The 12,879-nt window shown below is 38.0% G+C and overlaps 2 protein-coding genes across 2 annotated transcripts; one reads left to right on the forward strand and one right to left on the reverse strand.

The window, feature by feature from the left end:
- Positions 1-596: 596 nt before the first annotated feature.
- LOC119628534 (uncharacterized) lies at positions 597-4,761 on the forward strand. The gene is made up of 3 exons (XM_038011053.1): positions 597-2,298; positions 2,514-3,382; positions 4,744-4,761. Exons 1-3 carry the CDS (start codon positions 597-599, stop codon positions 4,759-4,761), a joined length of 2,589 nt encoding a protein of 862 aa, XP_037866981.1.
- A 3,151-nt stretch (positions 4,762-7,912) lies between these two features.
- Positions 7,913-9,128, reverse strand: LOC100134927 (cytochrome c oxidase subunit Va). The gene is given in 2 exon segments (NM_001113272.1): positions 7,913-8,383; positions 8,946-9,128. Coding segments are annotated over 2 exon segments (456 nt in total). The 5' UTR covers positions 9,080-9,128; the 3' UTR covers positions 7,913-8,061.
- Positions 9,129-12,879: the final 3,751 nt, after the last annotated feature.

Genomic DNA, 12,879 nt, shown 5'->3' on the forward strand with positions numbered 1-12,879 from the left:
AATATTTGTTTAAAATTTCGTGCTTATTGTATTGTGGAACTAGAGGTAGTTCTTGGTATTACATTTCAATGCTCAGAACACAGTAAGTATTGAAAGACATAGAGTTGCAGAATATACATATTTGTTTTAGGTTTGTTTTGTATGGTCGCAACTATTTTTGACCGATTCAAAAAAGTAGTAGATAATATTTTACTTTGCCGCTATTACAACAAATAGGTGATAAAAAATAAAATTGAATAGAGTAAAAAAAATATGAAAGGAAACACGAAACATGTTTTCCACGTATTCTTTATACAGAAGTAATTAAAACAATAATGTAGGTTTATGTGGATGTGAATAATGGAGGATGGAGTCGCTCGCGTCCGCAGGAAATACCTTCAATACCCTGCACGTGTCCTCCGGGTGGTGCAAAACGAGCTTGACAACGCCGAGTTTCGGGCGGCGGACTCTGATAACCCGACCCCCAAACTGGGGAAACTCACTTTGGAGAGGCCCCTGTAGCCTAGAAGAACTAAAAATCTTCAAAAAAACCTGGCGTAGAAGGCAAGGGGAAACCACTACGACTATCTCCCTAGAGAATGTCCCGACCTTAAATGATGAGTACAGTAAATGAATATGCGAGGTCGGATGATCCGACTGACAATCGGCGCTCGGTGATACCCGGGTCATCGCGTGTGAAATTGGCTACCGAAGGCACCGTACGGGCTCGGCATCAGGCCCGGACGACTGCAAATGCTACTGATGACCATAAGAGAAAGCTTCCGACCCGACATCCACACCGAATTGGAGCATGGAATGTAAGAGGTCTAGTACAGGAGGGAAAACTGGAAATCGTCGAAAAGGAGATGATCACTCGTCGGTTGACTATACTTGGACTGTCAGAAACACATGTCAAGGGCTCAGGATACTTCACAATGGCGGAAGGAAATACATTCTACTTCTCAGGTCACGAAAGTAAAAGCCAGAACGGGGTGGCCATCATAGTTTCACAGACGTTTAAATATGCGGTCCTTGGATACAACGCTATCAGTGATCGTATTATGACTATTAAACTTAGAGGAAATCCGCTACCTATAAATATTGTCCAAGTATATGCACCAACGGCTCAGTCTTCAGAAGAAGAAATCGACAGTTTTTATGGAACACTGGAAGACTGCATTAATGCTTTACCACGCCGTGAAATGCTTTTCGTCCAGGGTGACTGGAATGCGAAAATTGGCGACACTAGCAGAGACGATCATCTGCGGAAAACTGTGGGGCACTATGGACTCGGAACGCGTAACGATAGAGGTGAACGATTCCTGGAGTTCTGCGTCGGAAACAGCCTCGCAATCACCAACACATTTTTTCAGCATCACAAACGCCGACTATACACATGGAAATCGCCAGGTGACCGGTACCGGAATCAAATAGATTTTATAACTGTTGACCAAAGATGGAGATCGAGCATAATTAACACCAAGACCCTACCCGGTGCAGACTGCGGTAGCGACCATCAACTGCTGATGGCGGAGGTGCGCGTCCGTCTTAAATCACCTAGACAGCCACCAAAAAAGCCATTAAGACTTTCAAGCGGGGAGATAGAATACTTCCAGCATATAACAGAGTCCACTCTAGGGACAGAAGACGTAGCGGAGCGCACAACTGAACAGCAGTGGCTGGTCTTTAAAAGACATATCAGCGAAGCTGTTGAATGTGTCAAACAGCGACGGAAACCACAAGGTAAAAAGAGAGGCTGGATCAGTGAGGATACCTGGACCATCATTGATGAAAGAAGGAAACTCAAAGCAAATGGTCTTACAACACCCGCCGAAAAGGCAACGTACAGAAGTTTGTGCAAAGACATCCAAAGACTTTGTAGGAAGGACAAAAACTGCTTCTTCACGAGTATTTGTGCAGAAGTACAACAACACGCGCAAAAATATCAAACAGCGGATCTTTTTAAAAAAGTAAGACTATTAACACGACAGTTTAACGCTCAGTCGTGGGCAATTGAGAATAGAGATGGGGAAATCATCACGGAGATCGATAAAGTTGCAGAGAGATGGAGTGAATATTGCGCTGATTTGTATCATCTTGAGCACGCTATGGATGGTTCTGATTCTCTGGAAGGATGCAATATACACAACATGGAGCTGGAGCCGGATATTCTATACACAGAAGTAACTGCCGCTATTGGAAAATTGAAACCAAATAAGGCAGTCGGCATCGATAATATTACCGCCGAAGTTTTGAAGGGCCTCGGAGAGAAGGGAGTTGCGAAACTTGTAGACTTATGCAACTCAATATGGCGAAGCTGTGAATGGCCGAAGGATTGGACTCACTCTGCGATACTGCCATTACACAAAAAAGGCTCTACCAGGAGGTGTGACAACTATAGAACGATTGCCCTGATATCACACACTAGCAAAGTACTGCTGCATGTCATTAACTCAAGGCTTAGACACTTCCTAGACTGGCAAATTCCACAAGAACAAGCAGGATTTGTTAAGGGAAAGGGTACTCGCGAACAGATACTCAACGTAAGGCTTATCATAGAAAGTGCTATGAGTATAACATCCCGGCCGTTCTATGCTTCGTCGACTACCAAAAAGCCTTTGACTGCGTTAGTTGGAAGCATTTATGGTACGTGCTTAAGGACATGGGCGTTCCCATGCATCTGATTCAGCTGATGAGAGCCCTGTACCTGTCGGGACGGGGATCGGTACGGATCGGCCCAGCACAATCAAGAGAGTTCCGATTTGAGAAAGGAGTGCGCCAGGGTTGCATTGTCTCGCCCATACTTTTTAACATCTATGGCGAATACATAATGCGCAAAACCCTAGAGGAGTGGGATGGTGGCGCCACAGTTGGGGGCGTAAAGATCTCGAACTTACGATACGCTGATGATACCACATTAGTGGCGTCATCAGAAAAGGAAATGGAGGAGCTGCTGCGACGTCTGGTTATAGTTAGCGAGGAAATGGGACTAAAGATCAACCAGCCCAAAACAAAGATCATGATCGTGGATAAATACGTCACTCTTAACGAGAATAATATTCTTGGCCAATACGACATCGTCAAGACTTTCGTGTACCTCGGCTCGATTATTTCCAATAGAGGTGGATCGGAAACCGAAATAAGGCGACGCATCGGAATGGCCAAATCCGCTATGAGCCAGCTAAACAAAATATGGAGAGATCGAAACATACTCAAGAAAACGAAAGTGCAAATTGTTGAGACGCTCGTTTTCTTAATCTTTTTGTATGGGGCTGAGACCTGGATCTTGAAAGAGTCTGACAGGCGACGCATAGACGCGTTTGAGATGTGGTGCTGGCGGCGCATGTTACGCATCCCTTGGACGGCTTTCCGGACGAACGCTTCCATCCTCAACGAGCTAAAAGTTGACCAGAGGCTATCCACCAAATGTCTATATAGAGTGCTCCAATACTTTGGTCATATAGCAAGAAAACCCTCTGACAACCTGGAGAGACTCATAGTGACGGGTAAAGTGGATGGAAGACGATCCAGAGGTCGTAGCCGAAAAAGATGGAGTGACCAAGTGTCTGAGTGTCTGGACATGAGACTGAGCCACGCACTTCACTGTGCCACAGACCGACATAAGTGGCTACAAATTACAAAAAAAGGTCACAGGCGGGCGCATCACGATGCTCAGCAATGAGCGATCGACTGAAGGAGGAGGGAGGTTTAATTACCTTTAAACAGATTCAGTTTGTTATAAAGCTGTCTTTTAGAAGTCATTTTTATATGAGCGGTTTCTTTTTTACAAATATAATGTAATCTTATATCAATGATTTTTTCTATAATCAGTTTAATTTAGGCTTATTTTATGGCTGTGTTCGTTTCCCCCAGAAAACAAATCCTTTTCAGCATATACGCTTAAAATATTTACACATACATATAAACTTTTTTTAATACTTTTTTGCATTGATTTGCCACCACCATTGAACAATTCTAGAATTTTCATAAGAGTTCTATATTTCTTCTCCTCTTTCTTTCGCGACAATATATATCCATTGTGCACAGCGACAAGGGGCTACTAGGAAATCTACAAACAAAAATAACATTATAAAATAACAAAACTACTCTATGCATTCCCTGTCCAAGAATAGGTGATGTTTGTTACAATAGTTGGTGCCTTGTTGCAAACATTGGCCAAACAATTACAATATTCGTAAATTGTGTTTTATTTACAATATAATTGTGTTTATTATTTTATGAAAAACACTTAATAATATAAATTTACCAAAAAAAGATATTCCTTCCAAAACCTTGGTGTTACGGTGGTTTTTTACTCAGTTTTTGAACGCGCATTGCAGCGTTTTGACGTCTTAGTGTTGGCTATGATTGGACCATACTAATTTGAAATAAGACCACAAATTTATTTGTGGTCTTATTTTTCGGGCCGCTTTTGAAGCGCTAATCGCGAATCTAGTAGTATTATTGATCGAAGTCTTTCATGTATGGAAATTAGAATAAAAGGGGCTTCCCCGAAACTCTGGGCAATATTACCAACGTTCATTATTTTAATATTCTGTCAAAAGAGTTTTAAGATTTTACGGTTTTGGATACTTGTCTTCAAAGGATTTGTTACAAAATTGCTGCCAGAACTGTTTGCATAAAATAATGTTACAATGGATTGAATGTAAAAAAAATCGTACGTTTTTAGTACGATTCCGATGCTTCTATCGTACTCGCGTACTATTTGCAAAAAGTCGTACAAATACGATTTAAATCTTACAGATGTCAGCCCTGTCCTGATTGCACAGGCTTCCCTTTTAAAATTTCTGGTAGTAAACCGTATTGTAGACTCGCACAGGCAGTTTTTTTTTATTGCTTAGGTGGGTGAACGATCTCACAGCCCACCTTGTGTTAAGCAATTACTGGAGCCCATAGATATCTACAACGTACATGCGCCACCCACCTTGAGATATAAGTTCTAAGTTTTCAGTATAGTTACAATGGCTGCCCCGCCCTTCAAATCGAAACGCATTACTGCTTCACGGCAGAAATAGGCGACAGAATATGTCGTCATCCTGCCTATTTCCATTGCGGAAACTAACACTTTGCTGTTTGAACGGCGGAGCAGTCTCTATACAAATCATTTAAAATTCGACCGCATCTTTCGGTCTGGTGACGTACACCGGGTTTTCCGACGCACGCCCAGTTTCAACTACAGCCACTTACTTACCTCTTTGCTCTGGAATTGACTCTTCTAGTCTCCTTAACACTTTAAAACATCCTTCTTCAAACGCGTTTTTAATAAGTCTTATGCAGTAACTAGTGGCCCAGAATTCCCTAGCATTGGGTATGAGCATCTGACTATACTATAAGGTGATTATTATGATCGTCTGCCTTCCAGGGCTATTGACTAATTGACTAATAAGCAATCTTATGAATTTTATGGGTTTAATTTTTATTTACTATTTGCTTGGAAAATTGGAAGCTTAACAAAATTGAGCAAACAAGCCTACGTTCTGGATTCAAAATTTAAGTTGAATTGTCAAATTGGCTACTTCATTTTTATTCCTCTTTACCTACCTATTCGCTGGTAGCCTTAGGGGCTAATATGGCTTGTTTTTATATTTAAAAATGATATAACTGTTTAAAGTTACATAGTTATCTGTAACCTGAGTAATTTAGTAATCTATAACATAGAGATGGTAAGTTTTTCTTTGGGATAGCACTTTCATTTTATTATAAAGCCTTTTAAATATATGTTTGTTTAGCGGCAAAATCTTTACATTTAAGTGATTTAATAAAAAATGCCCCTGACAAGATAAAGATGACTTGGAACATCATTGGTAGAGAAAGTGGAAAAGTCAGAAATAGCCACCAAGAATTCTCATTAAAAATAGATGATAAATTGGTAACTAGTCATGAAGATGTGGCTAATGCTTTTGAAAAGTTTTTCTCTGACATTCCAGTTTCAACTACCACTTCTCTAAATTCATCCCCCACAGCAGCTGAAATATTATTGCATAGACATGTCAACAAATGTAATAAAATTTTTAAATTTAAGCAAATTAATTCAAGCAATATTATAAAAAGTTTTAATAGCCTTAATGTAAAAAATACAGCTGACTTGTGGGGAATATCAGTAAAGATTTTGAAGTCTGTAATAGACATTATTGCTTCTCATCTTGTTAGCATTTTTAATGATTGTATTAGGTGTGGTGTATTTCCTGACTTAATGAAACATAGTAAAGTGATTCCTCTTTTTAAATCTGGTAGTACTGATGACCCCTCTAACTATAGACCTATTTCAGTACTCCCTACGTTGAGTAAAATCTTTGAAAAAATAATTTTGACACAACTTTTAGAACATTTTAATTCAAATAACCTGCTTCATAATAAACAATTCGGGTTTACCAGGGGTCGCTCTACAACTGATGCAGGTGCTTATCTAGTCAAAAATATTTTTAAATCTTGGGAGGAATCACATGATTGTCTTGGAATTTTCTGTGACTTATCCAAAGCATTTGACTGTGTTGAACATGAAACATTGGTGAGGAAACTACATCACTATGGTATTAGGGATGGTGCATTGGAACTTATTACTTCCTATTTATCAGAACGGATACAAACAGTAGATGTGAAAGGTAATAGATCCTCAGGTACCTTGTTGAAAATGGGTGTACCTCAGGGTTCCATTTTGGGTCCTTTTTTATTTCTAATATATATAAACGATTTACCTAGTTTTATTGAGTCCCGACACGAGGTCGTATTATTCGCAGATGATACATCTTTATTATTTAAAATTAAACGACAATTACAAGTCTATGACGAAGTGAATGATGCGATTTCGTGTGTGGTTCATTGGTTCCGTATCAATAACCTATTATTGAATAGTAAGAAAACTAAATGTATTAAATTTACTTTAAAATGTATTAAACCATCTTTAAATGTGAGACAAGTGGAAAGTGATATAATTGTTTCTGAGGAATCATTGGAGCTTGTTGAGTCAACCGTATTTCTTGGTATAACAGTGGACTCCAAACTGCAATGGGGACCTCATATTCATAAATTGGCGAGTAAGCTCAGCTCTGCAGCATACGCAGTAAAAAAAATTAGAATGTTAACAAACGCGGACACGGCTCGTTTAGTTTACTTTAGTTACTTCCACAGTGTCATGTCCTATGGCATTTTGCTATGGGGCAATGCGGCCGATGTAGAAACGATATTTATTCTGCAGAAAAGAGCTATACGCGCTATTTATAACATGCACTCAAGGGAATCCCTGAGGGAGAAATTTAAAGAAATTAAAGTTCTCACTATGCCATCCCAGTACATTTTTGAAAATTTGATGTATGTTCGTAAACATATTGAGGAGTTTCCTAAACAGTCGGACATACATAATAGAAATACTAGGAACAAACACAAGCTTGTTGTGCCGATGAGTAGGTTACATAAGATACGAAATTCATTCGGGTGTTTGTCTGTGCGCCTGTACAACAAAATCCCACAAGATGTTCAGAACCTACATATACATAGGTTTAAGAAAACTGTTAAAGAACATCTGTGCAATAAAGCTTACTATAAAGTCAATGATTATCTAGAAGATTGCACAAAGTGGGAATGAGTTGCTCGCTCCGGGCATTTCAATATTGTAGTAATTGTTACGTTATACTTAATACTCATTGTAAAAAACTCATATTTTAAAAAAAATGTAATATTAAAAAATTAATAAATAATAATTGCTTATTAAAAAAAAAAAAAAACATGCCCGCTGAGTTTCTTGCCAATTCTTCTCAGGACGGAGGCTAGTTCTTGTGAATTGGCGGTAGTTCTTTTGACGTTCAACAAGTATGTACTTTCATTTATGTTGAATAAAAAATTTTTGATTTGATTTGATTTGATAATAATATAATTTCATAAAGAGATACAGGAAGTCACAATAAAACCCAAAATATACCAATCCAATGTAAGTGTATTTCTACATCAGAATAGTTGTTTAAAGCGGTAGCTCTGGAATACTCTGCTCTTTATAACACAAATGTAAAATAAAAGTTAACAACAAAAAACTATTTTTTAATTTTACTACAGCATAAGTCAACAGCTTTACATGTGGTAAACACTTTCTAAAGCGAGTTCTGGCTTATCGTAGCCAAGCTCCTCAGGTGTGTCAATACCCAGTTCGGTGAGAGTAGGCTTGATCTCTTGAATGATGTATGGGTAGATTTCATTCACTTTGTTTCCACATTTGTCTTTGCAGGCTTCTATAAACCTGACTGCAAGGGCATAATCATTGACTCGTCTGCATGCATGAAGGGCAGCTTTGATAATCTTTGGGTCGGGAACGAGATCCATACCACAGAGGTCATTCATTCCTTTGCGGATTTCCCAACCATCAATGTCTTTTCTGTTGAAATATGCTTCATATCTGTAAGACAATGTTCATATTGCATTTTCAGTTTTTAAATCATAGATAATTATAGACATAATTGATAATTGTTTTACTATTCATTCTCAAATTTTATGAGTTTTCAAGTGAAGCATGAAGAGATTGTGATCTTCAGTATTGAACAACTGTATGAAGTGTGAAAATTAGTTACATTTTCAATTATACTTTTTTATTTAAGGTTTGTAATTTTCAAGTAACGAATTTATCATAAATGATACTGTATGCTTAAAAAAACTAATATGGATGGTTTTCTAATAATTCGACACACTCGTTTGGTCAGGCATAAACATGACAAGTTTTGTATAAGGGCAAAACTGGAGCAGGATTTATTTCTACTTACTTTTGTGAACATTGGAGCCCTTTTAGCATACATTTGTTAAGCAATGGACATTTTTTGTTTACAAGTTGACTTCTATTCTATTAACTATTTAACGGTGATGTTTCTTTCTGTTAGTATAATCATGTAAATAATAGAGCTAACTCCATTTTTCTATTTTGCAGTTGCAATTACATAATGACTAGTATCGAACTATCTACTAACCTGTTATCGAATTCTTCATCACTTTCCACTGGACCTCCGTGTGATCTCCGTACAGATACGGCGCTGACCTTCACGGCAGGAACTAATGATCTTTTAAGGACATTTGCAAACGCACCTGATGCGGATTTCAACATTTTCGCCAAATATTTTTTTTGTACTCAATCAATTGGCAACGAATGGGAAATATTACAAATGGCTGCCCAGTGCATAGATTATACACGTTTTTTTGGAGTTTATAGCCTGGTAGATTATATGGCTTACTGAATTTGGCCCCCTTTTTTTTCATTTTCGCATTTTTTTTATTTTTAATGCGCAACGTAGGCGTTTTTTGTTGTTGCTTAAATGTGTAGACGAGCTCACAGCCCACTTGATATTAAGTGGTTACTGGAGCCCATAGACATCTACAACGTAAATGCGCCACCCACCTTGAGATATAAGTTCTAAGGTCTCACGGCTGCCCCACCCTTCAAACCGAAACGCATTACTGCTTCACGGCAGAGATAGGCGGGGGGGTGGTACCTACCCGTGCGGACTCACAAGAGGTCCTACCACCAGTAAAAGGTGATGGTTTGCTTATTAGATATAAATTAATTATTAATTGGGAATTTAATTGCTTTTATGATCGAACAATCACCAATAGTCGTTGAACAAACGATAGTTGATCAAAATAAATTAATCTAAGCGATAAAAATAAAGATGTCCAGTAAACGGGGCCAACTTAAGGGTGATCATTTAATTTTGTTTAATTAATTATTTAATGTTAATCATTTATTTAATCGTTTCAACTTAAGGTACAACAAGGTATGATAGTTTTAAATTAAATAATTTTGTGCAGCGACCGGCGCATGCGCGTTATTCAAATTTTTCGAAACTCACTGACTCCATTTTTACGCATCCCGCGCAGGTGTCGCGTCGGTCGCGCGGCGTTGGTCGACACTTTTGGGTTCCGCTTAGCGTGCGAGGATTTTTTATTATATTTCGGTTCCGCACGTTACAATTATAAATAAATAAAAGACGAACAAATTATTTTTACGTTCGAACATTAACGAACAAATAATAAAAAAATTAAAAAAATCCGAAAACCAAAAATGTAGGCCAAATTCAGTGAGCCAGATTATATCTACACTTAATATTTGTGAACATAGATTATACACTTATGTTTGAGAAGGGTGCGGCCATGGAGTTAATTAGTATCGGTGCGGCCCATAGATTTATATAGTAGGACACGACATATTGTTCTATTCGTACAATTGCTTATATAAATAGCACCCATTTTGAAGGCACACACATAAACATATACCTAGTCAGGTCATAAGTATTGTCACACAGTAAAAACTTTTCTTTTAGAATGCTGGCCACAAAAAAGTTTAATGAATTCGATTTTCGAATTGTTCAAGAAAATAAAAATGTATACTTTTAGAATTTTACTCATTTTTAAATATGGAGTGGATGCTTAAAAGAAGACCGTGTTGCAGTTATTGCGTTGCATCGTTGCGGTTACGCGCCAATTAAAATTTTTAACATACTGAAAATTTTGAATATAACCAAAAGATTCATTTATCGTACCATCAAACGATACAATGAAGACTCTAGTGTAGATGACAGGTCAAGAAGTGGTCGCCCTCGGTCTGTTAGGACTCCAGCAGTGATAAAAGCTGTGAAGGCGCGAATTCAAAGAAATCCCAAACGTAAGCAGAAGCTGTTGGCCCTTCAGATGGGGTTAAGCAGAACCACGGTGAAAAGGGTGTTAAATGAAGACTTAGGGCTTCGGGCATATCGAAGAAAAACAGGACATCGTTTGAATGCTCGTCTAATGGACCTGAGACTGAAGAGATGCCGCGCTTTGTTGAAGCGGTACGCGGGGAAAAAAAAAATCGGGAAATTCTTTTTTCGGATGAAAAAATTTTTACTATAGAAGAGAGCTACAACAAACAAAATGATAAGGTGTACGCACACAGTAGTGAAGAAGCGAGCAACCGTATTCCGCGTGTCCAACGAGGTCATTTTCCATCCTCGCTCATGGTATGGTTGGGAGTTTCTTATTGGGGCTTAACAGAGGTACATTTTTGTGAGAAAGGTGTAAAAACGAATGCAGTTGTGTATCAAAATACAGTCCTGACGAACCTTGTGGAACCTGTTTCTCATACCATGTTCAATAACAGGCACTGGGTATTCCAACAAGATTCGGCGCCAGCTCATAGAGCGAAGAGCACACAAGACTGGCTGGCGGCGCGTGAAATCGACTTCATCCGGCACGAAGACTGGCCCTCCTCCAGTCCAGATTTGAATCCGTTAGATTACAAGATATGGCAACACTTGGAGGAAAAGGCGTGCTCAAAGCCTCATCCCAATTTGGAGTCACTCAAGACATCCTTGATTAAGGCAGCAGCCGATATTGACATGGACCTCGTTCGTGCTGCGATAGACGACTGGCCGCGCAGATTGAAGGCCTGTATTCAAAATCACGGAGGTCATATTGAATAAACTTTAGTGTCATAAGAATCTATGTTTTGTTAAGTTCATTTTGGTATATGAATGGTTACATAACGAATAAACTTGTTTCAATTATTTTACATTAAACATGTGACAGAATTTATGACCTGACTAGGTATTTATCTCGTTCTTACTCAGCACTGTAACTCGCAGGAAAACAATATAACAGTATTTCAGTGCCTACATAAAATGAAACATGAATATAGAAATCTATAGAATATAGAATATCTACGTAAATGTCTAATGAGGCCGAAAATTCGCTAAACATGGCGCACCAAATGTCATTGTCACGTCAGTTCAGCCGTCTGTTTTGGGTTGTACATTATTTATTGACTTTAATATCGATTTAATAACAACAAACAATCGTTTATATAAAATTTCTTATTTTATCATGCTACCCCGCTTAAAACATACAAAAATAATAATTAAAACATATTTTATAGGGTCTCAAGAAAGTCGATGCCCCAAAATATTATCTAAAATATATATATTTAAATTCATTATGGAGCACTCATCCGAAAAATCGATCGAAAATCCGGAATCTATTGATCTGTGATCATGAATCATGACACTAATCATAAATATCTATATCTATACTAATATTATAAAGAGGAAAGATTTGTTTGTTTGTTTGTTTCGAATAGGCTCCGAAACTACTGGACCGATTTGAAAAATTATTTTTCCATCAGAAGCCGATATTGTCCCTGATGAACATAGGCTACTTTTTTTTTTTTTTTTTTGGTTTCATTTGTGTTTTTATGTTTCCGAAGTGAAGCGAGGGCGGGTCGCTATCTCTTAATAAAATGATTTTTGAAAATGAATGAAAATGAAATGATATTTCGGGAAAAAGGATACCGACAAAATCTCTCTTCGGAACTATTTAAATAAAATAGTTTTATCCCGTAGCAAGTAAAAAAACTATTGTAAATTCGTTAAATTAAGTCACAAGAGGAAGTCACAAGGAATGAAGTTTGTAATTAAATAAATGTTCTGAAGGTTTTTGTTTTATCACGGGATCTCTTGATAAGTTTAAAATTTGAATCACTTTCAAGTGAGAGTGATTCAAATGGTGCAGTGCACCTACCTTGAGGTGCGTTGCGGTAGTGTGTTACGGACTTTAGTCAGCAACAAAAAAAAAAAATAGATTGTAATGCCGGCCACTGACATGCGCGCAAATATTCGTACATTGTACGAATGTTTGCGCGCATGTGAAGGGCCGTTAAACATTCATTCGCAAACTTAGTGGCTGTGCAAATGGGTTCGGTACTCAATTTGCGAACCCGTTTGCGCTTTCTCCTACACTTGTTTATAAATGTCTCATGAATGTCTCCTCCTTTTTAATTCGTCAATAGAACATTGAAGAGAAAAAGAGTTTTGAATTCTTTCCCAGACATCATTAATAGCCATGCTGTTTTTATGGGATTTCTTTTGATGAAGATAC

This window comes from Bombyx mori, chromosome 5 (assembly GCF_030269925.1).
Source record: "Bombyx mori chromosome 5, ASM3026992v2".
Taxonomy (NCBI): domain Eukaryota; kingdom Metazoa; phylum Arthropoda; class Insecta; order Lepidoptera; family Bombycidae; genus Bombyx; species Bombyx mori.

Excerpts from the sequence above, each read along its gene's own strand:
- LOC119628534 (XM_038011053.1), top strand. The coding sequence starts at position 597 with ATGAGTACAGTAAATGAATATGCGAGGTCGGATGATCCGACTGACAAT. Across the intron at positions 2,299-2,513 it reads CAACTCAATATGGCGAAGCT|ATACTCAACGTAAGGCTTAT; the intron begins GTGAATGGCCGA and ends ACTCGCGAACAG.